A 23554-nucleotide genomic window follows, 5' to 3' on the forward strand; every position below is an offset into this window, starting at 1 on the left:
TGCTCACAGCTGTTGGGGCTGGGGATATGAACTAGTCCCCATATCCCTCCTGAGGGGTGACTATGCTGGAGACTGGGGTCAAGGTCAAGCTTTGGAAAGATGAGCCTCTGTGGATTCAGAAGTCCAAGGAGTTAAGAGGGCTGGCAGCTTTTCTGTCTAAATGATTCATCTCCCTTCTAGACTTCAAATTAATTTTATGGTTTGAATTAAAGTTAGATTATAAGTCAGTGATTCAACTTTGTGGTGTTCAGTTTTAGGGAGGTGCCTGGCATGGCCCTGCTGCTGTCATTTACTGTAGGGATTGATCAATATACTGATATTACTAAGCATTTATTTGGGCTCACAGCCAGGGCTTCTGGTGTTGGAGCTCTGGCGCTAGGAGGTTAAAAGGCGGGCTGAGAGCTGACAAAGATCAGCCTTCTGCATTATCATAGGAATTGGTTTCCACTGTAAAACTCAGTTTGGAGTTTTCATGATAATAAAATGTATGGCTAACATTCAGTATATGCTTAGTAATAGCATTTCAGTGTATTTCATTAAAGTTCAATTCGTGTATTTCAATTTTGGTCTAAATTTTCAGAGATTTGTGTGTTTTGGTTGCTTTGCGTGTTACTGTGGGGATTAGCCTTATTGAGGTTAGCCTAAGTGGGTGGGCTGGAGTCAATATTTAGGCTTCTACAGCCCAAAATATGTCAGCAGATATGACCCACAGCCATGTATTTTACTTTTATAGAGGCACTAATCTCTGCCTATAAGGAAGATTTGATTTAACAATTCAGCACATAAATATATACATTATCTGGGGATTGCAGATATAGGATTAGAGTTAGGAGAAATCTAATCTGGTACTTAAGATCAGGGTTAGGATTTCAAATTAGGATTATGAATTTGGAGCCCTCTGTGGTACAGGTATCTGGCCATTGACATGTCTATGTTTTAATTGTGGATTGCCTTTGTGGTTATCCTGGAGTCCCATAACTTCTTTTCTGGTGTACTTTACAGAGCTATAATTTGTACTGATGTCAACCTTTGGCTGTAAATATGTGATATTTAAACATGTAATAATATTTTTTACTGCATAGATAGGTATGTTATAGTCTGGTTTACCATTTAGGAAACTACAGTGTCAGAAACCCATTTTATTGATTGCTGTTATTGGTATTACTTATCCTACCAGGGCTTAGACTAAACCCATCACAAACTGTAGCCTTAATAACAGCCAGGGAGCAAATCCTTGTCATGTTTCCAGGAAGAGAAAGCAGAAGCATCTCTTCATCCCAGCTCACTCACCCCCATATACAGTGTATGAACATGATGCATGTCTAGAAGAATGTGGGCTATCAACTGCTGTGCTCTGGGACATGTTTAATCACCAGTCAGCAACAGGAAAAGGCACTTTTCCCTTCCCCAAGGCACAGCATGGCAGTGCAGGTGCATCTGCCAGGCTTTTGTACCTTTATTGGCATCACTGTCAAGGGAAAAGGAACACCAAAGTCTGGCAAGAGTTTTCTGTATTTTCTGTGACTGACACCTGAGAATGAGTTGGTGTCACCAAACATGGTCTGCTCTGTTTCTGTCACAGTGTTCTCTGTGCTGATGGCTCTTTAACTCAACTTTTTGAGGGACTCTGAGCTATAATGAGGACTTAAAAGGAAAAAATCTCTGCAGCAGAGAACTGAGCAGTTTGCATCACTCTCTGATGGGCTGACAGGTTTATAGGTAATACCTGCCTGCAATAAAAGCCTGGTTTGAAGAAAGACTCTTTCCCTTGGCTGGACTGTGAAGGTTCCCTTTCTAGCATAGACAGTGGGAAGGACCACTTTTTATCTGCTTTTTTTTTTTTTTTTATTCTTATCCCAAAAGATTAGAACAGGATGTCAGATTCTGACGTGAGGAGGGAGGTGCATTTGTAAAGGACATGCTAGGAGAAGGTGTTTAAGGGAAGTAGAAGGTCATCCTTAAAATCTTCTCCCAAAGGAAAGGAAAGTGCTTTGCAGACCAAAACAGAAAAAGTCCTTTCCCTCAGGACTTAACAATCTTGTTTCAGTACATCATCAGAGATATATCTGGAGGATGGGACTTTTTACAGTCCCTTTTATTCAGCCTTCTTTTATTCACTTCAGAATGAGTCATATGTTTTTGTGACCAAAGCAGTTGATTTGAAGATGAAAATTATAAATAATGCACCACCCTTAAGACAATTCTATTCCTGAAAGATTGAGCTCAGGGTATTGGCAACATTCTTTGTTCAAAGTTAATTTTCACAAAATAAGAGAAAATCCTAGGGGTGCTGGTAAAGAATATGGGTTAACATAAGCATATTCTTACAAGAGAACATAATTTATCCTGTGTTTATTGGTGCTGTGCCTGAGAAACAAATATCATAAAGGCTCAATCAGAGTGGAAAGAAAAGAATTTGCATAACTATGATAATATTACAATAACTGCTGCTTAAAAGCATGGCCCTCCAGAAATCCTGTCAGTAACAAAATTACATTGCTAATTGCTTCCTTTTCTGCTGAGGAGTGTAAACCTTGAGCATGGGGTGGAAGTGGAGGTGCATGTGCCAAAGTACTGATAATAAACATTAGTGCCCCTGCTCTGCCTGAGCTTTAGTAAATGATTCAGGCCAATTCTTGCTGCTGTTCAATGCAGGACATTGTGAGAAATGAGCAGAATGGAGAGACACAATTGATGGGAAAGCTCAGTGTAACAGCATGCCAAAGCCAATCCCACAGGAGCTTAGTGACTACACTGTGATGTCAAACAGCAGTGAAAATGAACTCTCAGATGAATGTGGGGCCATGTGAGGAAAAACAGCCCAAAGAAAGATCCTACCATGGTCCTTTCCTGGTACCTGATCCTGGGTTCCTGGCTTTCCTGAGTACACTGAAAGGAAAAAGAAGCTGGAAAGGGAAGCATCTTGCTCAGCCTTTCATGCCAAGCTCAGTGGAAATTCAGATCTCTTGATGTTTTAATTAATTTTTTTTCTTTAATTCTTCAAGAATGTAGCATACATTTCAACTAAGGATATGCTCCAAACTCAGGAGAACAGCAAGTTTCTGAGTGTTTAGCATAACTCTTAGATTAGTGTTTAGCATAACTCTTAGATTAAAGTAATTTGATGTAACTGTGATATGAACATCACATTTTCAAAATGATCCTTAGAATCCATACAGTGGACATCTACTAGAGGAAGAATTGCTAGAAAAGGTTTAAGGATGAAGAAGCTAAAGCAGTGGGACTGCAGGCTATCAAATTCTAGGAAATTTATTTCAGAATGCCCAAAAAGATGCAGCTTTTGTTTTCAGATAAAGAGTTCCTGTGAAGACACTGTATCTTGTATAAAAATGTTCTCATGTGAAAATATGAGATGAGTTTAAACTAGAAGATCTAAATTATAAATAGAGATAAGGTGCTTCTTGTGTTTTGGCCATGTTTGATCTTTTTAGTTGGGTTAATGTGCTACATAGGCTCATCTGTTTCTGTGAATATCTTTTAGCTCCATTAAGCCTAGAAAAAGATAAATTAGTAACTTTGGCTTGAGTGAAATTAGCTGTATAAGCTAAGTGTTCCAGATATCAGACATAAGTGTTTAAATTCCAAATATATTTGAGGTTTACTTTTAATTCATTACAGTGATTTTTATATACAAATACTAGAGCTGTGAGCATAGGCTAGGTTAAAGGGGTTTATTTCTAAAATAGAACATAGATAATACAGGATATTTTTCCAAGCTTATATCAAGCTCTGATGAAGCTTGAATATGAATTGTGCCTATTTTGCCCAGAGTGAAGACCAAACAGAAAAACTCGGTTGTTTGCAGTACTTTATAAATGTGAGGATAAATATTTCCTTTAGGCTCTTGCAACAAGTAGTTACTTAAATGATCCTAAGAAAGGATCATTTAACTAGGCAAATTTCATAAATTAATTATTTATGTCAGTAAAATATATACATAAAATAATAGATGTTATTGGAATGTATTCCAGCCTATTACCTCTAAGTGAAAAGCCACAAAACATCCAAGGTTTTTTTCTCATCTGTATCTAATAAATTTTAAACCTTAGGATGCTTTTAAATTCCCAGTTTACAGTTTCAAAGTGGTTTCAGAATATGTACAAATCCTGAATATTGTCTGGAGGCTTTGCTGAGATGGTTGTGGTGTTCCTTTGCAGTATTCCTGATGTGGAAAACACGAAGGATAGACTGTTATTGGGCTGTCCTGGTTCATAGGTGGTGTCCATATGGGATGAACCTTTTTGTTTCACCTCAAGTTTACTGAAATACAGGTGGCTAGAGGGTGCCCTGTGCCAGGGGTGGCCTTGTGTTTTAACCAGCTGCATTATTAGATCCAGTGAGAAATGGGGCCAGTTCAGGTGAATTTTAAAGATGGCATTAATGAGAACTTAGCAGGAGGCAAGCTGAACCTCAAGGGGACTCTGGAAGGTGTAAGCAGAGACTGAGGCGCCCTGGGCACTCAATGAGTCCCTCAGTGTTGGTGGAGATGATGTGCTGGCTTGTTTGGCCAGCGGGGCGTTGATGGGAATGGGCTGGGCTGCAGACACAGGACATGAGAGCAGAAGGAGGATTTGGCGTCAGTGAGCGGCTACCAGGCCGTGGGCAGCCAGCACTGCCTGGAATTCTCACTCATGGAGGGGCTGGGAATAGCCCTCCCTGACAGCAGATAGGCTAAAGTGTTTTTGTCTTTGGGAATCCTGAGGGATGGGGGAGATGGCTGTGGAATTTGCAAGGATTGCAGAAGTTTGGCACCATTTTCGGGTTGATGTTATATTCATAACATTCTGTTCCAGGGCTCCGGCTGGGGCTGATGACTCTGCCTTACCTCATGGCAACGCCCTGGTGCTCTGCTCCTCAGGGCTCAGGTTACTCAGTGAACTTCACTGTGTGGCCAGATAAAACTGCCCCATTATTGTGACACGCTGTTCTGGTGACATTTAGACCAGCACAGTTCAGAAATTCAGGGGCCTGGATTCAGTGAAAGCAGACCATGGGGCTTGGTTAATATTTTTATACTGATATGGGATACTGTAAGCAGCTTTGGCTGCCTGAGCACAAGGTACTGAAAGTAAGACAAATGAGAAGAGGCTGCAATAATAAATAAAGTAATGGAAAGATGCAAGAGGAAAGCATGGAGGAGTTCAGTTTGTTAATTCTAGCAAAGAAGGGCTTTATTTCTGTGTGTAAATACCTCCAGGCAATAAGGATATAGGGCACCAAGAGAAGAGGATTATGTGTACCTTTAGTTTAATAAAGCCTTTAGCAACAGCAGCCAAAGTCCAATCATTTTAAGCACTTTGTAAGTAAGATTGCAGGAAATTAGAACAATGTTCTTAAGCATTATATCACTGAGACTTGGCAACAGCCTGATGACCAAATTTTAAGATGGAGTTGGATGCATTTTTGAATGAGGTGGGAGAAGGATCTTGGTGGCAGGAGTTCCTTTTCAGTGTCCCTCCCTGGCTGCATTGCTGTAAGGGTGCAGTGAAGCTGAGGCTGGAACCTGAGGTGATTTTGGAAGGCTCTTGCTGTAGGACAGCAGAGCAGGGACAGTTATTTTGGAGACATTACTTCAATGTAAACGGATCTGATGTTTTTCCATTTACTAAGCCGTCTATCACAGCCGTCTGTCAGTCTTCTTTGGGCAGCCAGTGAAACCTTGCCATTTCATCATTAATGGAGAGGCAACAACACTCATTTCCCAGCTTCCTGCTGCTGCAGAGCAACTGCCAATGGCCCCAAAATCTTACTTCAGTCCTTCCTCTGCTAGGGTAATTTCTGCTTTCTCAGTGGCTTGGGGTGAGAGGGGAGAATGCATCAGTCACCCTCCCGAAATTTATCCTTCCCTGTCTGTGAGCTCTGTCATTCAATTATTGGTTTCTCTTGCTAACTGTGAAATTTAAGCAAATTTTGAGGATAATAAGAGTCAGAAAAATCACTCAGTAGTTGTAAAAGATAAGGTGTGTAGCATCTGCAGCTTTCTATGGATAAAATTGTGAAAAATAATTATTCCTACTGCTGCTCAACAGTTTCCCAACCAGTGGTTTGTTTTGGGTGTTTTCACTTTCAGAAGCAATGTTTAAGTAGATGATTGTAGCTGCTGTTAGAGCATTTAGATCACAGTACGAATTTGCCTTTTAACCCCGTTTTGAAACCAAAGCTAAAATTTAAACTTATACCTCAATGACAAATATGATCTCTCTGAAAGACTACTTTAGGTTAAAGCAAGATAATTTAAAAGCAGCTTGCCTAGTTTGTAGCAAAATCACATCATTAAATAGTGAAGAATGAGAAAGTGTAGATATTTGCCATTAATTCCTCCTTATAACCTTATAACTCATGTATTAATGAAAGGAAATATTATTATTGGCCTAATGATAAATAAGAGTATGATGATGTTCTTTGGAAGTCCATTCCAACTTTGCATTTGTTAATGAAAGCAGTTTAATTCAAAAGTATCACCCTTAATTGTCTCAGTTAATCTATGAACACTCCCTTGAACCATTGAGTTGTCCATAGAACATGACAATCTGTAGGTTTTGCTCCATTTTTTTCTTTTCTTTTCTTTCCCCCATGAACATCATGCAAATTCCCCTTCTGGGACCTTTACTGTCCTGCCAAGACAGTAGTTTGCTTGTGATTCATATGTGAACTTCAGAAAACAGGGACACTTGGTGATGATTTCAGGGATATGATGTTACTCCTATCCTTTTAGGCTTTTTGCATTTTTATTATCACTTTATCTGGCATAATATTAAAGAGCATTGCAAACAACATTTATTTGGAGCGATTACTCTTGCACAAGACTGTCTGGCAGATTGCAGGCATTTACAGATGTTCTGATTTACAAGTACTATTGCTCATCTTATTAAAATAAATGTATTTAATGCAGAACCAGAACAGCTTAAAAATAAACAATGACTGCATAATAGATAGATGCAAACAAAGATTATCTTTAATTTCAAAATCTGTCCGTGGAAAACTGAAATAGGAAATGGTCTGAATAACTGACATATCAGTTCTGCTACAGACACAGAAATTATAACTCTCAAAATATTTGATGTTTTGTTGTTGTTAAAATACAACAGATTTAATCTAAAATCTCATTATTCTGAGAACATCTATCAATAGAAGAGGGCTATCTAACCTGTGACCATTCAGGCAATAGCAGTGGTTAGTTTTCATGTCAGTCTCTCTCAAAGGGGATCTACAGCTCACTTGGAACCTGGGGACACAGAATATAACACTCCAGGTGAAATTGTGTAGTAACTAATGAAAAATAAGAATGCATGGCGTGTAGGCAGTGCTTTTTTCAGGTATGTGTAGGGAGCTTTTTCCATCTCTGTGTAAGAACATTAACTTTCAATTTATTAATTAATTAGTTAGATTAAGCTAATTAATATAACCTTATTTCTGCCAACAGTCTTATAAACACTACAAGTACATATTCCTTTTGTGCTAGAGACAATACTGAAAAAAATAGAATTGCATCCCAGAAATTCAGAACTATGCTCAAACCTGTAACTGCAGGCTTCCTTGCTAAGTAGCAGAGCTTTTTGATGCTCTGTGTTCTGCTATCTTAAGAAAAATCAAAACAAAATAATGAAATCCCAATTATATTTACAAAAAATACCTTTCCACTGCTTTAGCAGATATGGACCTAAATTCTTGTTTCTGTTTTGAAGTTGTCCCAGTGTGCTGTGGGCTTGAGGGTGCAATGATAAGTGCTCATGTACTCCAAGTAGCTGCTCAGGATGTTGTCAGGAGTTGGTGACAGCTCTCACTTGAACTAAATCCATGCATCCATGGTGTACAGGAAACATGACCTGGTGTTTGTGTCTGCCCTTTCTGATTTAAATGTACCTCAGGTGTGTCTGTGACTCCTGGGGGTTTGGTGCTGCTGAGTCCCTCGAGTTCATGGATGTCTCTGACCTAGGGAATTCTTGTCTCTGTGAGTAGCATTTGAGACCTGCAAGTGCTGGTGGCAGTATCTGATATTCATGGCAAGCCTCACTGGGTCACTTGCAGTCCAAGACTTCTGATGCACTGCTTTGGTCCTGCCTTTGGCACTGCTCTGTCACTGTCCCCTCCCATGGAGCAACAAGGGCTCCTCCAGTCAATCCTGCCAGCTAAAACTCCAGGTTTTTGGTAGCAGTGTTCATATGTTCAAGAATACTTCTCCATCGTGGGTTTTGGTGTGGTACCAGTGCATTCCTTGTAAGAAAATATATAGGATTGTGAGGCAGAGGAACCCCCTGTTCTTCCCCCAGGAGCACATTGTGGAACAGGTCCTAAAATCCGAGCTCATACACCTTTGTAGTGGAATGGAGTTTATCTGGACAGAGTTTGTAAAACTGGAAAAAACAGCTCAGTAACCAACCCTCTCGTAAGGGAAATCATTGTGAAAGTGCTGTTTACCAACATGATGTTATACTGGAAGGTGTTTAATAGCTTCCAAAGCTAATGTTTTAGATAACTGGTACAGAAAATTGTGTTGGACTCATTTCCTGTAGTTACGCATTTCGCTATCTTTCTTGTATTTATCTCCAATGACAGCCCACAGAGGAGGACTCTGGAGAGAAAGTTGAAAGAGCAAAATGAAGTTGTTCTGTGCAAGGAGCAAACTCCTGCCAAGTGAAAAAAGGCCAATTTGAGAGGTAGAGAACAGATCTGAAAGTGTAGCAAGATTCCTGGCAGTAAAGACAGGCTGAACTTGAAAGGAAAGAAGTAGTGCTTGTGTTTGTAGAATAAGATCAAGGTTTTTGTAGCACTACTAAGAGTTATTGTGAGTGGGGGGGAAAGGATTTGTTGTAGTCAGAGGAGAGGTTATTGCTGTAATTGAGAGGTGGTTGAGAAGCTGATGCTCTGGTACATAAAGCTCAGACTTTTACTTCAGTGTAATTGGGACCAAATATCTAATTTGAACATGTCTGCATGTGTATCTGAGTATCAGAAGCATTTGTTGAAAGACACAATTGATGACAGAAAAGTGGGAGAGTTTGGGGTTTGCCAAGTGGAACAAGCATCCATTGTATTTTTCTCAGTGCAGCTTTAGGTGATCAAAGGACTTTGTCAAAATACTGAAAAAACCTGTGGAAATGGGCAATTTACTTATGCAGCTCTAAATCATGAAAATATCTCAGACTTTAGCATGGCTGGTTTAAATTCCAGTTTGAGGCTGGAGATTTATTGATTGTTATTTTCTATTGATTTCTTTCTAGTACACAAGGTGGGAGCAAAACCAGTGCTGTGTGATTTATTTAGATAACCAGCAGGGCTTTGTAAACAAATGGGCTAATCCCGCAGTGCTGAACTTCACTGCTGAACCTGACTGCCCAAAAACCAGCTTTTCTTCTCCAAAAAGCTGATTCTCAGCTGGGTTCAGCCTGTTTCCATTAGCTGGTCTGCTGGTGTGTTTTTACATACTGTGGTAATTCATTTTGCAATGGGCCCTTCTGTCCTGTTTATCAGTTTCAAATCTATATCAAGACCATTTGGGTTATATCAGCTCTAAGTCAAACCTAGCTTTTGCTGTTACTTGTAGTATCTGCTGAGACTTTTTCTATGACTAAGAGAGATTTTGATTAGCTGAGGTGCCCAATTTGAAGGCAGTTGGAGTTTTTTAGGAAGGTTGTGACTGGCCTAATGAAAATTAGAAGTGGCTTTTTGGTAATTGCTGATGGCTCTTTGCTTGTCTGTAGTAAAGCTACTACAGGTGGTAAAAACACCCATGATATTACCGTGCTGTGCATTTGGGCTGGTGAATACAAACCACTTCTGTCTTAGAGCCTCATCTTTTAAAGGACAACATTGTTTATGCATCCAAAAAATTTTCAAAACATGAGCTGTGAAATGTTAGCAGTAATATTTTGGCACAGGCTTTGCAGGGTTACACCCAACTTGAGGTTCTCTATCAGTCTCTGCATCACTGAGAGCATTGCAGAGTAACCAGTAAGAAAACCACCAATATTTCCTTTTCAACAAGGCCACAACAGCTGAGAAAAGCAGGCTGGCCTGAAAGGTTGGTAAATAGTGAATACTGGTGAGCTAATTCTGCTTGCAGACAGATGAAGAAGGATGAGACCGATGAGGAAGGATGAATAAATTTGATGCAATCAGAGTTATTTACAAGGCTTATATTTAAAGTCCAGTTCTTTTAAGTAGAAGAGAAGTTGAAGTGATGGTTTTGTTGCAGATTTTTTCAGCTCATCTCTTTCCCATAAGCTCTCAAGCATGGGAGTTGCTAGGAGATCTCAGCAGATACCATCTGGTGCTGGTGCAAGGAAGTTTTGTCCTCCCCTGCTTATCACTGGGGCTCCTGCAGTCCCTTCAGTGTATGCTTTAATGTTGTCTTCTCATGTTGTTTTTGCTTCTTCCATTTCAGTCAATCATGCAGTGGCACCAGAGACCTCTGCATTTTCCTCTCTGGACATGGGGAAGTCCTGTTCCTTTGCCTGATTTATGCAAAGAGGCAGTTGTGAAGGAACCTTGATGCTGTTTGGAACTGGGCTTTGTTATGTGCCACTGTGTTTATCAGGGACAGTGGTAATGGGGAATACTCATGGGATTCTTTACTTCAGGGATGCTGGTGGGCTTTGCCTCTGAAGCTGGAGACCCCAAATAAGATACATTCCTTTTTTTGAAGTTTTTACATACACCTTTATGTTTGCCAGTGGTTCTGTGACAGTTTTGCATAGCAAGAGTTGGCCTTGCTTGAATTATGGGCTGTGCAGTGCAGATCTCTTGGTACCTCTCAGGTGCTCTCTATGAGTGGAGTCCTTGAGACACTTCTTGTGATGGAGCAGGGGGGCAGGACTTGATTTGTGTGACTGCTGTGCAGTAAGCTGTTCAAAGGTGTGGAGGGGAGCTTGTCTCAGTCCTTAGCAATGAGAAGTTATTAATAAGGAAGCCAGCTGCATCTCACTGCGTTGCAAGACCACTGAAGCTATCCAGAACCACAGGAGATGTGCAGTGCTTATATTTAGTGAAAATTAACAGATCCTCTTCTCCTTGCACAGCATTACTTCAGAGCAGTTCCTAACCTTTGCTGTGTACTCTGAGCAACCCCTTGGCTTGGTGATGTTTGTGATGCCCCTATTATTTAGCTATTCATAAACTATAATCTGAATCCATGTTAGTGCTGAAGTGTGCCTTTTTATCCATATGCCTTTATCTGTAAGCAAGTCTCCTTTGCTACCTTTTCTAATACTAAACTTTATCAAAGCAGAATAATCTGGCATCAGTTGTGCACTGAAGATTTGAACATTGAGCCCAATCATCTGAGGTGATTTGAGTTGTGCTAAGTGTGTCCAAACATGCAAATATGTTTACAAAAACCTGCAGCCAGCTAGGGATTACATTTAACCCTATTCAGAGGGCCTGGCTGGATGCACTGCTTGGATGTTGAGATGATTAGAGCAGTGCTGCTGAAGGTGTGATGTTCGAGGACCCATTTAGCTCTGGTCATCAGCTGGCACTCTCTGGTGTTTCCTTGCTGTCCCAGCTCACACCTAGAGGCCTGTGCCTCTCAGTTTGCCCAGGCTTACAAGGGGCAAATGAAGTAATTCCCTAAGAGTTCTTGTAGTCCCTGTGGAGCAGCAGCTCTGCATGAATGGGGAGCTTCTGCATGTGCAAGAGCTGAAAATGTCTCTGATTTCTCCTCAGGAGCTGCACTTAAGCCATTCAGACTCTCCAGCATTAATGGAAGTTGGTGAAGAAGGTGCTTTAAGTTTCCAGACTTCATTGTGGTGCTGAGTGATGGCAATGAGATCCATCTGGTTTTGGGCTGAATCAAAGCTCTCTGCTGGATCAGAGACCAAAGCCCACAAGGCCAGAGGAGCCTTATGTGCTTGCAGGATTCTCCACAGAAACAAAGCCTGGCAGCCCTCACCCATCCATGCATTTGTACATCCCATATCCTGACAGGTAAGTGGAAATGTGCCAGGTGCCTCCTCTGCACCCCGGCCGGGGGATCCCACAGCCAGTGCTGTGTGTGCTGCTCCCACTCGTGGGCGACAGCAGAGCAGGCACTGGGATTCCAGCCTTGTAAAATAATCCATGGATTTCAGCTGTTGCACTGTGCCAAGTTTTTATTGGCAGCAGCCCTGAATTTGAGCTGCCAGAACTAGAAACGCCTCTGAAGGCAAAGGGCTCCAGAACTCCCCCCTGGACCCTGGGAGCAGTGTCCTGCCTGGAAGTGCCCCGCCGATGCGGGCAGTGACGGCTGCATTACTCAGCATCCGCCTGCTTTCGCACCCACTGTCTGGATCTGACTTGGAAGTGGACATTTCCAGTCAGGCACAGCTGCTCTGGTCTTTGCTGAGCATCCATCTCACCTGATGACATGTTTTCCCTTTAGCCAACAGCGCTGTGCATCCAGCACAGGCTCATTACTGTACCCATGCAGTAGCTTTTCACTTCAGCCAGTGTGTGAAGGAAAACAAAACCCCAGTGCATTTCCTCTCTCCGGGGGCTGGCAAGTTGGATCCCTGCAGAAGGTATGATGGGCATTCCTTACCTGCCTCTGGTTCCTGAACACCTGCCTCTTAAGGTGGGTGTGAGATACCTCATGCTGTGGTGGGGTTTGTATTGGGGCATCAGTCACCTTCAACAGATGCTGGTTGTGAATTTTCCTTCCTTTCTGACCCCAGTTGGCCTTGGTTTCATCCCTGAACTCCTTTTCCCGCCTTACTGTTCTCCTAGACCTTAGACTTGGAAGGAATCACATGGGTTTTCCCAAAGGGCTGTATTTAACATGCAGTTTCTTTTGGCTTTACCAAGAAAGGATTGTTTTTGGGAGGAAGAGTGAGTCTAGTTGTGTTCTGGCAAAGGCTGGGGTTTAGCGGATGTTTTCCTGGAATACAGGCATGGGATGAGTGCTCTGGGCACTGCTGCAGCAAGCAGGTGGCTGGGATCCAAGTTGTGCCCACCAGGAGGTGAGCTTCAGGAAACTTGTGCCACCCTATGTACCAATTCCTCACTATGGGAGATGATACACCCCGTGGAAGATGGCAGAAGAGGATTTGTTTGATCCTGGAAAGTGTAGTTAATGAAATGTTGGTATGTTTGCAGAGGTGAGGGCCAGGAACAGAGGCAGGAGCCTGTGGCACAGGACAGTATTTCAGGGAAAAACAAGCCAGGAGAAAATGCTGCTCCAGGAAATCCACTAAGCAGGGGGAACAGTAGGCTTGTGCAGAAGGAAGGTAAGCACAGGCCCGAGGTAGCAGTGCAGCATTAACTATCTGTTCATTAACTGCTCTCCCTAAGACCTCCTTTTATTTTTTAAGTATTATTTTTCTGGGGGTATTGCTCTGAGGATGCTGTTATTAGAGAGAAAGTTGTTTGTGATAGGAGGGCATTTGCAAATAGTTTTGTGACAAATGATGTGGTGACCATATGGGATGGTAGTGAACCTTTAACTGTGCAAATATTGCTGCAGACTAATAGAAGGGCTTGGACAAAGTGACTGTACAGCCCTGAGACACTGAAAATTGCATCTAAGGGTTGGGCAGCCTTCTCCAAAGTGGTAATATACACAGTAGAATATTTGTTGTATTTAAAATTTGGATTTATGAAAGCAGGATTTTTAACCTTTAGCAAACACCCAAGTACATGGGGGCACATAAACATGTACTAACCTGCCTCTCAAGTTAGACTACGAAAAGTAATGATAAGCAGCAGCTTTTCCAGCCTGTCAGCAACAGGCCTATGGAGGTAGAGCAGCAGCAGGTACAGTTACTCTAATTTAACATACTTGCAACCTTTTTAATAGCACAGAAATGAAATTTGTTACACAGCTCAAGACGTCCAAAGACAAGAAGGCCATGGCAGAAGTTCTCCTTTACTCAGCACTTCCCTTCTGAGGCCCTGAGTGAAAACCACCACGGCCACAGTGACCCACATCTCACTGGTCCCTCAGTCCTGGTGTCATCTCAGGGTAAGGAACACCTTCCACATGGATGAGCAGCTCCTCCTTGAGCTGGCTCCTGGAAAGCCTGGCTGAGAAAGCAAACGTGGAGCCATTGCTGTGATTAAGTGCTGTCCACCTGGTAAGTGACTGTTACTTCTTTTAGGGTCAGACTGGTCAGAAAGGCTGTCAACTCTGTTGGGGTTTTTTTCCCTTTCACAAAATACGTCAGAGTAGAAATTTTTGTGTTCTGGAAGTGGAATTAGATTCCCTTAAGTTCATCACTTTCAGTCTGATTCTCATTCCTAAAAGACACTGAGCTAATTACCTGTACCTATTATAACTTACTCTCATTTCTCCTTCCCTCACGTCTTTTCTATGGGATTTATCTTCTTTGAGCTGCTTTTATTTTTTGAGTCAGGTTTCCAAGCAGCAAGCCTGTTCAGTTTAAAGTCTGTAACTCAGATAAATCTGTATAAAGTGCAAAGCAATTTTAAGTCATCCTGGTTTTGCAGGACTGTAGGGGGATAGAATATAAGAAAATAAAGATAGTGTAGGAAGTAATCTCACCCCTAAGGAGTTGCAGCTGGGCCAATTACCAAAGATTAGGAACAGGCCTGACTTTAACAGGCCACAGCTGTAAGCACTGAGAAGAAGAGTTCTATAAAAGAGTGGGGTGGCTGGGTGAGAGAGGAACTGGGGTCAGTGGCTGCTTTGTGAAGAATAAAGAGTCAGTGCTCTGAGGAGATGTCCACGAGAAACACCAAGCAGGTACGGAACTTTTGTGATAAGGAGACAGCAGTATGGAACCCCTGCAATAAGATGACAACACAGGACTACTTCACTTGGTGCACTGGAAAGGGAAGAAAAAACAAGGAGACAACAAATGGGGATGTCTAACATTAGTTAATAATATACAAGAACAGAGACAAAGTTCTACTGGAAGACTATTTGTTCTTGCGGCTGAAAATCTACTTTAAAGCTGATGATAGTCTCATACTACCCCAGAGTGCCAGGAAGAGGGAAAAGAGCTGCAGCTGTTCCCTGGTTTGCTGGGCATGGTACCTTCTGCATTGTCCCCTGGCACTTAGGGAAAGAACTTAAGAAATGGAAAATTTTTCAAAGATAAAACTCCCAGCAGTCTCAAAGTTGATGGGAACCTTTATTTTGATTATTTTCATTGTACTGACATTGTCCTTTTATGCAAACTTAACTGTAAAACACTCTTGAGATACTGCATAGAAAATACACATAGGAAAAACCACATATATACACGTCCATAAAAATAGAATACATCTTGGCAAAATTACTTGTGTACAGTGTATTGACATTATTGAACCAAACTTACATCACCTTTGGAGAAAAATGTTCCATGTGCGTAAAACCCCAGACCATTTACTGAGCTGGGAGTATGGCAGTGGATATGGGTTTGGGTTAAATAAATGGCTACACCAGAATGGCAGAGTAAAAACAAGTTATAAAATACCTGCTCTATAAAGTAGAAGAAGCCATTTTGGTTTTTTCTTCCAAAAAATAGCAACATCTCTACACTTGCATGGAAACCAAAGGTACCAGTTCCAAATTCTCCTGTAGATTCGTTAGCTGCAAACAAACTTTAATGTCATTCATTTCAGCATTTGCAACCCTTGGGCATAGTGGCATTTGGTGGGTTGGAGCACACAACATAGCACAGCCCTAATTCTATTGGGTAATTGATAAGGAAAAAAATCTAATAGATATAAAATTTAAAACACTTAGCAACCTTTAAAATATGTAGACCACTTGAAATTATGGGTTTATTTTCTTCAGTTACTTTCAGTGGAGGCTGCTCCTTGCTTACTGCTTTGCCTACATGGATTTCTCTGCTGCTTTTCAGAACATACTGTAGGGAGTGACTATTCCAGTGTAATAAATAAAGCAAGTGGTAACAGGTCCTCAAAGCCATGGATCTTCCTCTTGAATTGGAACAACAGAACAGGAGAGGCAGCCTCCGGGAAGCAGGGGAGGAGAAAAGAGCACAGCACCCTTTGAAGTGAGGTGGTTGCCCGTGTGGGGCAGGCAGCAGAGCAGGCTGGAGCAGCGCTGGCCCTGGAGAGGGAGGCTGAGCTCAGTAGGGGAAGGCAGACACGGCAATGTAGATGATGAAGGTGGTGCGGTACTCGACGCTGCCGTCTGCGCTGTAGGACAGGGCCCGCACGCCCATGCGGTACGTCCGGGGCTCCCGCAGCGCTCGCGTGGTGAACACCACCCCCTTCCAGTTCTCATCCCGCAGGGCAAACGGCACGGCAGGGTCCTCCTCCGCCATCAGGAAGGTGGTCCTGGGGTGCATGACTTGGTCGTGAGTGTAGGCCACCAGCCGGATCAGATCCTGACCCGCAGCGATGCCGAAGGGCAGCGACAGCAGCTTGTACTCCAGGGCGTAGGTGCTCAGGTCACACTCCAGGTCGTTGGCCGGGCAGCTTTTGAGACAGAACCTAGGAAGGAGCAGAGCACTTTAGGCCAGGGAGAAGGCACAGTATCTTAAGTACTGGGATAGGTCTTAGAGGAGAAATTCTTCCCCTGTTTACCCTGCTGCAGATTAAAACTTCTCTAGAAGTGCTCATGCATTCTTCATCCGCTGTTTCTTTATCCACTGCAGTCCAGTTTAATGTCCCTTTTTGCCTCAACAGGATCATGTCAGAAAGATGGCTGGACATCACTGATGTCCATAGGGTAAGTTTTAGAGACTGTGTTCTTAAATATTAGAATAGTTTAAAATGTTCTGGGCAGCATCTGAGGTATGCGTCTGTTAGGTCATAAAATAAAGAATTTGGAATGAAGGGCAGAATAAAATTTACTTCTATTAATTGAAAGATAAGTATTAAATCTTTGCTAGTGCAGTTTGCCAGTGCTAATGGAGGTCGAAGAACGTGACCTACATGTCGATGTAGATGTCACTGCAGTTGAGTTTGATCTCAAAAGATGGTTTCTGACTATAAAAAAAGCTATTTTTCTTTGAAGATATTGAAAGATTAAAAGAAATCAATATGGGATTTCTTCCCAGAACAGGGAAATAAAGCTTAACAGGAACTAAGAATTATTTTCATGACTTAAAGAATATATCTGATGCTTTGAAGCTGGTTAGCAAGTCAAGCCATTAGAGAGATTCGGATTAGATTTTAGGAAGGAATTCTTCCCTAGCAGTTAAGGCAGTAGCACAGATTGCCCAGAGAAATTGTTGCTGCCCTCATCCCTTGGAAGTGCCCAAGACCAGGCTGGACAGGGCTTGGAGCACCCTGGGATAGTGGAAGGTGTCTCTGCCCAGCAGAGGGTGGAACTGGATGTTCTGTTAAGGTCTCTTCCAACCCAAACCATCCCAAGACTCTCTGACTCTATTACCTCCAATGTCAGTGCCTTACCTTTAGCTACTGTGAGCTCTACTGGTGTCAGGTAAACTTAAATTTTCACCTTCAACAAGCACAGATTAAGGAGCTGAGCTTGGGACAGGTGAGAAGGGGCTGAGAATAGAACATACCCAGAATGTGGCTCTCGCTGGTAGTTGGGAGGACAAGGAGTGTCTATGCACTGGTAGCTTCCTCTCATGTTGAAACACATCTGATTTGATCCACAATTTATGTCCTCTTCAAGACACTCATCAATATCTGGATGGAAAAACATGCAAGGGATCAACTGCTGGCAGAAGAATTAAAGGGTGAAAATCAAAGTAGGTAAAGGCCGAGCAAGGCTCAGAATTTGCCTCTGTTTGACCCTAGAGCTTGAAGCTCAATGTGTAATGAGAAAGTCACAGGGGAACTGCAGAGGATAAGAAGCTGCAATTGTCTAGTTTGATGATGTTTTGTGAAACGATAAGTGTGGCATGTAAAAACTTCTGAAACCTGAAATTTGGAATGCTGACTCTCACACGGCCAATCCAGAGAGGTGGCTCAGCCCTGTGCTGGGGCTGGTTGGTGTCAGGTTTCTCTGCAGAGGCCCCCCCCAGAGCCCTGCAGAGACGGCTCTCCTACCTTGGCAGGTTTTGCCGTTGGGCATGAGGCGGTATCCGGCGGGACAGACACACTGGAAGCTGCCCAGGCTGTTCCTGCACTCGTGCTGGCATGTGTCTCTGCTCTCACACTCATCAATGTCTGTGGAGAGAAGCACCAACACCTCAGCATTCCCTGAGCCTGCCATGAACACAGGCACTTTTCCCCATTTATGTACTGCAAGTGTACAGACAGAGCTGGTAGGAGCTGGCTGGAGCTCTTTTTCTGATGGGGTTGAACATCTATGACTAGAGAGTCTTCTTCCCTTACCTTGCCATTCCTTGTAACTCTGCAGGCACTAAAGTCAGCTTTGAGGGGCTCCTTATGTAAAGTTTTCAGAGCACATTAGCATGATTTAGACACAGATAATTTGTAATTACAATGGCTTTTGAAACATCTGCCTAGTTCAGGACAGCAGTAAAGTAATCTCAAGAAGGAGTTCAGACTTGCATGGCTAAATCAGTGGAAGGAAGGTCTTTGCTTCCCCTCTATCTGACTGGCAGGGGTTTCATTAAATCAAAATGCAAACAGAGAGGAGAAACAGATGTGACTATAAACCTCTATGCTGTTAGCAAATCCTGATGGTTGCCTATTGAAAAGATTTTCTTTAACAAAAGCATCACTTGGGGGTATTTTTCATATTAAACAATTTTAAAATTTAGATATTTATTCAATTAAATGAAAGTTTCATGGAATATTATTAATAATCATGGCATTAACTAATTCCAACTAGAAGCTGGGATGAAGATCAAAATTTGAAACAAACCCTTCCTTCCCTCAGAGTTGTATATTGGGTCTCTCAATTAAACTCCTATACCATAACAATCCACATGGATGTGACTACTGAAACCCCTCTGTAGCTTAAATACAAGGTTTGAGGTCTTCTCCATGCTCACTGAATTACATTGCAACCCCTTTTCTTACATAAAATAATAATAACAATAATTTAAAAGCTTCTCTGCCTGTGTGACAGTGGCAGCGGTCCCGGTGTGATCAATTCTAAAATATTTATTCCAAACCTTTCTGACACAGATTACTGCTGCCAGTGGGAGTTTGACAGAAGCACTGTAACTAGGCTGGGGCTACTGGTGGCTTTTGGAGTGTGAGAAGATTCACCAAGGTGTGCTACCGTGATCAGGAGAAAGAGAATAACAGAGGGAAATACTTTGCACACAGGTAATAAGCAGCACAATTAAAACAAGAGGTTGTAAGAAGGTTTAAGAACATTTTTGCTACAGTGTGACCCAAGACAGCAGAGACCAGAACATGCAGAACCCTCTGAATATTGACCAGGGTAATAGAAAACACAACCCCAGCACCACAAACCCTCAGCCCATGGTATATATCACACAGTAACCTAAGAATAAGGCCCAAAATAGAGTTGCATAGATAGGACTGACATTTACCTACACATCTGGCATTTCTTGCCTCATAGCCTTCAGGACAAGTTTCTCTAAGGTTCCTTCTAGTCCTGGAGAAAGGTATTCTGCTGTTCCTATACTCTGAGAAGGAGCTGTAGAGATTTGAGGAGTGCCTGTAATAGTGCTGCAGTTGCTGGTTGTCTCTCCCAGGGGAGAACTGAGCATAGTTATAGCTACTGTAAAAGGCACCCGAATTTGGCACCCTCTCCAATCCGGCGCAAGATTTCCCATCACCCAGTAACTGTTGCCCAGGTGGACAGAAACACTTGAAGCTGCCAGGGGTGTTGGTGCAGTGAAGTGCACAGGGTTTAGGCACTTGTTCACATTCATTAATGTCTGCTCATGTGACATGATCCAGAGCCCCAAACCATGTGGAAAGGAGAGAAAACAAACAAACAACAACACATAACTATACGTATATATACACACAGATACTTATCTCAGTGTCAGGAACAAGCTGAAGACATAAAAGCAAGGTTTGGAGGCACTAAACAATGGAGAACACAAGGCCAAGCAGGCAGCATCCACTGTCCTGGACTGTAAGAGACCTTCATTCTCCCACAGGCTGATGTGACTGTGCTCATCAGGAGAGGAGCCCTGCTGAAGGTTTGTTTCAGCCTCAGCTGCTCAATACTCTCTTAGTAATTGGGGTTTTTCCTTAAGTGCTCCACAGATGAGTGGAAGAAGCTTTGGTCCCTTCTTTAAAATACAACTCTTAGGACAGAGCGTTCCAGAGAAGTACAGTGCTAAAATTCCTTACACCCCACACTAAGGGAAGCACAACAGGCTCTGATATGGTTATTGTGCCTTGTGCTGGGGGAATTACAGAATCATGAACTGCTTTGGGCTGGAGGGACCTTACAGCTCAGCCGGTGCCACCCCCTGCCATGAGCAGGGACACCTTCCACTAGCCCAGCTTGCCTCAAGCCCTGCTCAAACTGGCCTTGGACACTTCCAGGGATGGAGCATTGGGCTCAAGAACATGTTTCAAGGCTGCAGGGGCAAGAGGTTGTGTACCTTCTAACTTTTGATGCTGTTATTGGTCATTCCAGCTGTGAAAGGCTGGAGACTCAAGAGGTATTTAAATAGTATTTAAAAATCCATACTGTCAGAAATATAGTAGAACATTAGGCTGCATTTTTATGAAGTGGTTAATGTTTAATACATTTAAGGTTTTAAATGGATAGGGGCATATTAATATTTAAATGCTTTAAGAGCTGGAAATCCAGAAGTAGTAATTGCAGTGTGTGACAATATTTTCCAGCCGTTATTTGGTAAACACACAACTGAAACTTCACATATTTGTGGAATTATCCTTAGGATAGAATTTTCAGGTGTTACAAATAAGAAGTTCACTTTAAGTATGATAATAACTAATCTGAATTTTAATTGTATTTACCTCAACATGTGCTTAAGATGAAAACGTTATTATTCATATACCTGTGAAAGAAAACTAACTCAATCATTTCCTTAGCATTCAAGTGCTGACTTTTACATTCTGTACCTACCTAAGATAAATTAACACTGATGTCTTTATGACAGCCAATGTCCTTGGAACAAGTTGTGGATAAGCAATAGAAGATTTTCATAGAAATTGTGAAAGACAACAGGTGAAAATTTGAGCAATTTCTTTTGCAAGAGCAGCCTGTGCAATACAAGCAGAACTGACTGCAGGGAGTCACCAGAGCTGGTTCCAGGGCTGCCCCTGTGAGAAGAGGCTGCTGAGGCACGGGAACCCTAATATTTATAAGAACAAGGTAAAATTACTTTGAAATTGAAATAGCTACATTTTCAGGCTTTCTCTAATTTGAAAAACAGTACCTGATTTTATATTCTAGCTAGCCTTGCATGTGTAATCTGCATTGTAGCAGCTTTTAGCAAAGCCCTTCCACCTATGTAGAAGGGAGAGAAAACACCACAGCTCCCAGAAATGCTGTAATTCAGGTAAATGGGCACACAGAGCTCTGTGGGGGTCACAAAGAAGCATCTTATCCCCATCCAACAAACAAAAAAGGGAATTGTGGCACAAAGGGCTTTACCCAGGGTAAAAATGGCACAGGCAGGAACAAAATTCACTACTTCTGTTTTAGTCTGAGCCCTGCTTAGTTTTCAACTCCTCCCTGTGCTCACTGTCAACAATGACAATAAAAACTGAATTTTATTAACAGAACTAATACTTTGGATGAATTTATATTTTAAATACATTTTTAGGAACATAAAAATTCAAAGGATAAAAATACATTAGGAGAGAGTTTTTAGTGGCCCTTGGTCAGAAGGCAGCTTTAAGGCTGCTGGTGTTTTGTGAAAACCTACAGTCCTAGACTTTACCTGGCTTTTTCCTGTCAGAAGTTTAAATGGCTTAAATATAAGTTAAGAGTCTGGGATTGGTTTTATTTCAGTACAGAGGCAGATGGCAGAAGTAATATATCTTATATAATGTAATGGTCTACAGTCAAACACTTCTTAGTGCAATTTAATCTCTTTTTAAAAATCCCAAACATTCTGGCTTTTGACAATCCAAAATCTTAGGTTGTTATAAAAAATAAAATAAGAAAAAACTATTTATCACTTAGGAAAGCTAATCTTGATGTAGTCATCCGGGAGGAATGCTTTTCTGACATGATACGTAACAGCAACCAAAACCAGCCTCACTTGGTGGCACAAACTCACATTCAGAAATCCTCACTATCAGGGTAGGTCAGCTCTTACATTTGAAATATTTGACATCAATGCAGTAAAGGTGATTCTAAATGATCCTACTGCCTTCCTGAAGTCTCTTAAATGCCAAGGGAAGTGCTTATTCACTTGCCCTGGCCCTGCACATTAAACTCTCCTGCCCCCCACGTCAGAGCTCTGGAGTCTTCCATGATGTGGGAGAAAACCCTGGGTGGCTTTATGCCAAGATGGACAGGGAGTGACTGCATGGCTGGCATTCCTGTGAGTGCCAGGGATCCTATTCCTTCCCTGCTGGGAGCCACCCATGCCAGGAGGGGAGCACTGAGGGAGCAATGCAGATCAGGTCCCTGTGCTCTGCCTGCTGGGGAACACCCCTGGCAGTCCTGATTGGGGGGACAGGTGATGTTCAGGAGCCAAACTGAGTTCTGGGTCTGCTGGGCCTCTTGCAGCTCCTTGGGGTGTGCTCCTAGGGTAACCCACATGACTCCCTGTGCGACGGCCTTCAGGGGAGAGCCAGGGCATGATGACCCAGAGATGAGCACAGCCAGGCACATCAACAAACCCCACCTGATTTTTATAACCAAAGCCTCCTGTGGAGTGGTCATTTGCCACATCCATCCACCAGTGCTCTGAGTCCCTCTTACACTTTGTTTTCAAAGTACAGCCCCAAAGCAATCTCTGTTTGGAACCATTTAGCTCCGACTGTTTGTTTGGAACCATTTAGCTCTGTTTGTTTAGAACGGAACACTTTGTTTTAGATGGCCAATCTGGAGATGCAGAACAAACGTGTCTCTACAGCATGGTGTCACCCAGGGACAGCACTGCTGGAGTTCTGCAGCAGAAAGCCAGGCCAAGCAGAGCACAGGAGTGAGTGGCAGCTTACCCACGCAGGGCCTGGCGGGGCCCTGGGCGCGGAATCCTCGCGGGCACACGCAGCGGTAGCTGCCGCGGGTGTTCTCGCACAGCTGGTTGTAGCGGCACTGGTGCGACCCCGAGCGGCACTCGTCAACATCTGCGGCACAGGGCAAGGCAACAGGTCACAGCTCTGCAACAGCCCCGCGGCAGGAGGAACCTGGGGCTGCTCCAGCCCTGCACGTGTCCAAGGACAGGCTGCACAGGGCTTGGAGCAACCCAGGATGGAGGATGGTGGCCTTGCTCGCACCAAGGGGTAGAAATAGGTGATTTTTAAGGTCCCTTCCAGCCCAAATAATCCCATGATTCCACTGGAACATGATACCACCATGCTTTGGTACCACCTACAACATCAGCTGCGCTTAAAACCCTCCCTGATAAGCAGCAGGGACTTGTGATCTTGATTGAGTGCTCCTAATCCAAACTCTTAAGAAATCATGCCCACAGAGCAAAACAACTCAGTCAATGAATAACTGAGAGAAATCAAGGTTCCGACACAGAAAAGACACCAAGGGAAATCTTACTGTTCTTGCTTAAGAACAGTGGAGAACTAGAGGCAGCAAGAATGTATCTGCTTTTTAATACCAACTACAAAG

General features: G+C 42.7%; 1 protein-coding gene across 1 annotated transcript in view; it reads right to left on the reverse strand.

Moving 5' to 3' along the window:
* Nucleotides 1-15070: 15070 nt before the first annotated feature.
* HMCN1 (hemicentin 1) overlaps nt 15071-23554 on the reverse strand; it is a 164598-nt gene continuing 156114 nt past the window's right edge. Inside the window, exons 103-107 of the mRNA XM_059478185.1 lie at nt 22930-23058; nt 19356-19706; nt 17932-18051; nt 17442-17568; nt 15071-16401 (exon numbers count right to left, since the gene is read on the reverse strand). Of these exons, the coding sequence (XP_059334168.1) occupies nt 16035-16401; nt 17442-17568; nt 17932-18051; nt 19356-19706; nt 22930-23058 (1094 nt within the window). The 3' untranslated portion in view covers nt 15071-16034. The remainder of the gene's footprint in view (nt 16402-17441; nt 17569-17931; nt 18052-19355; nt 19707-22929; nt 23059-23554) is intronic.

The sequence above is a fragment of the Ammospiza nelsoni genome, chromosome 9 (assembly GCF_027579445.1).
Source record: "Ammospiza nelsoni isolate bAmmNel1 chromosome 9, bAmmNel1.pri, whole genome shotgun sequence".
Lineage (NCBI taxonomy): Eukaryota > Metazoa > Chordata > Aves > Passeriformes > Passerellidae > Ammospiza > Ammospiza nelsoni.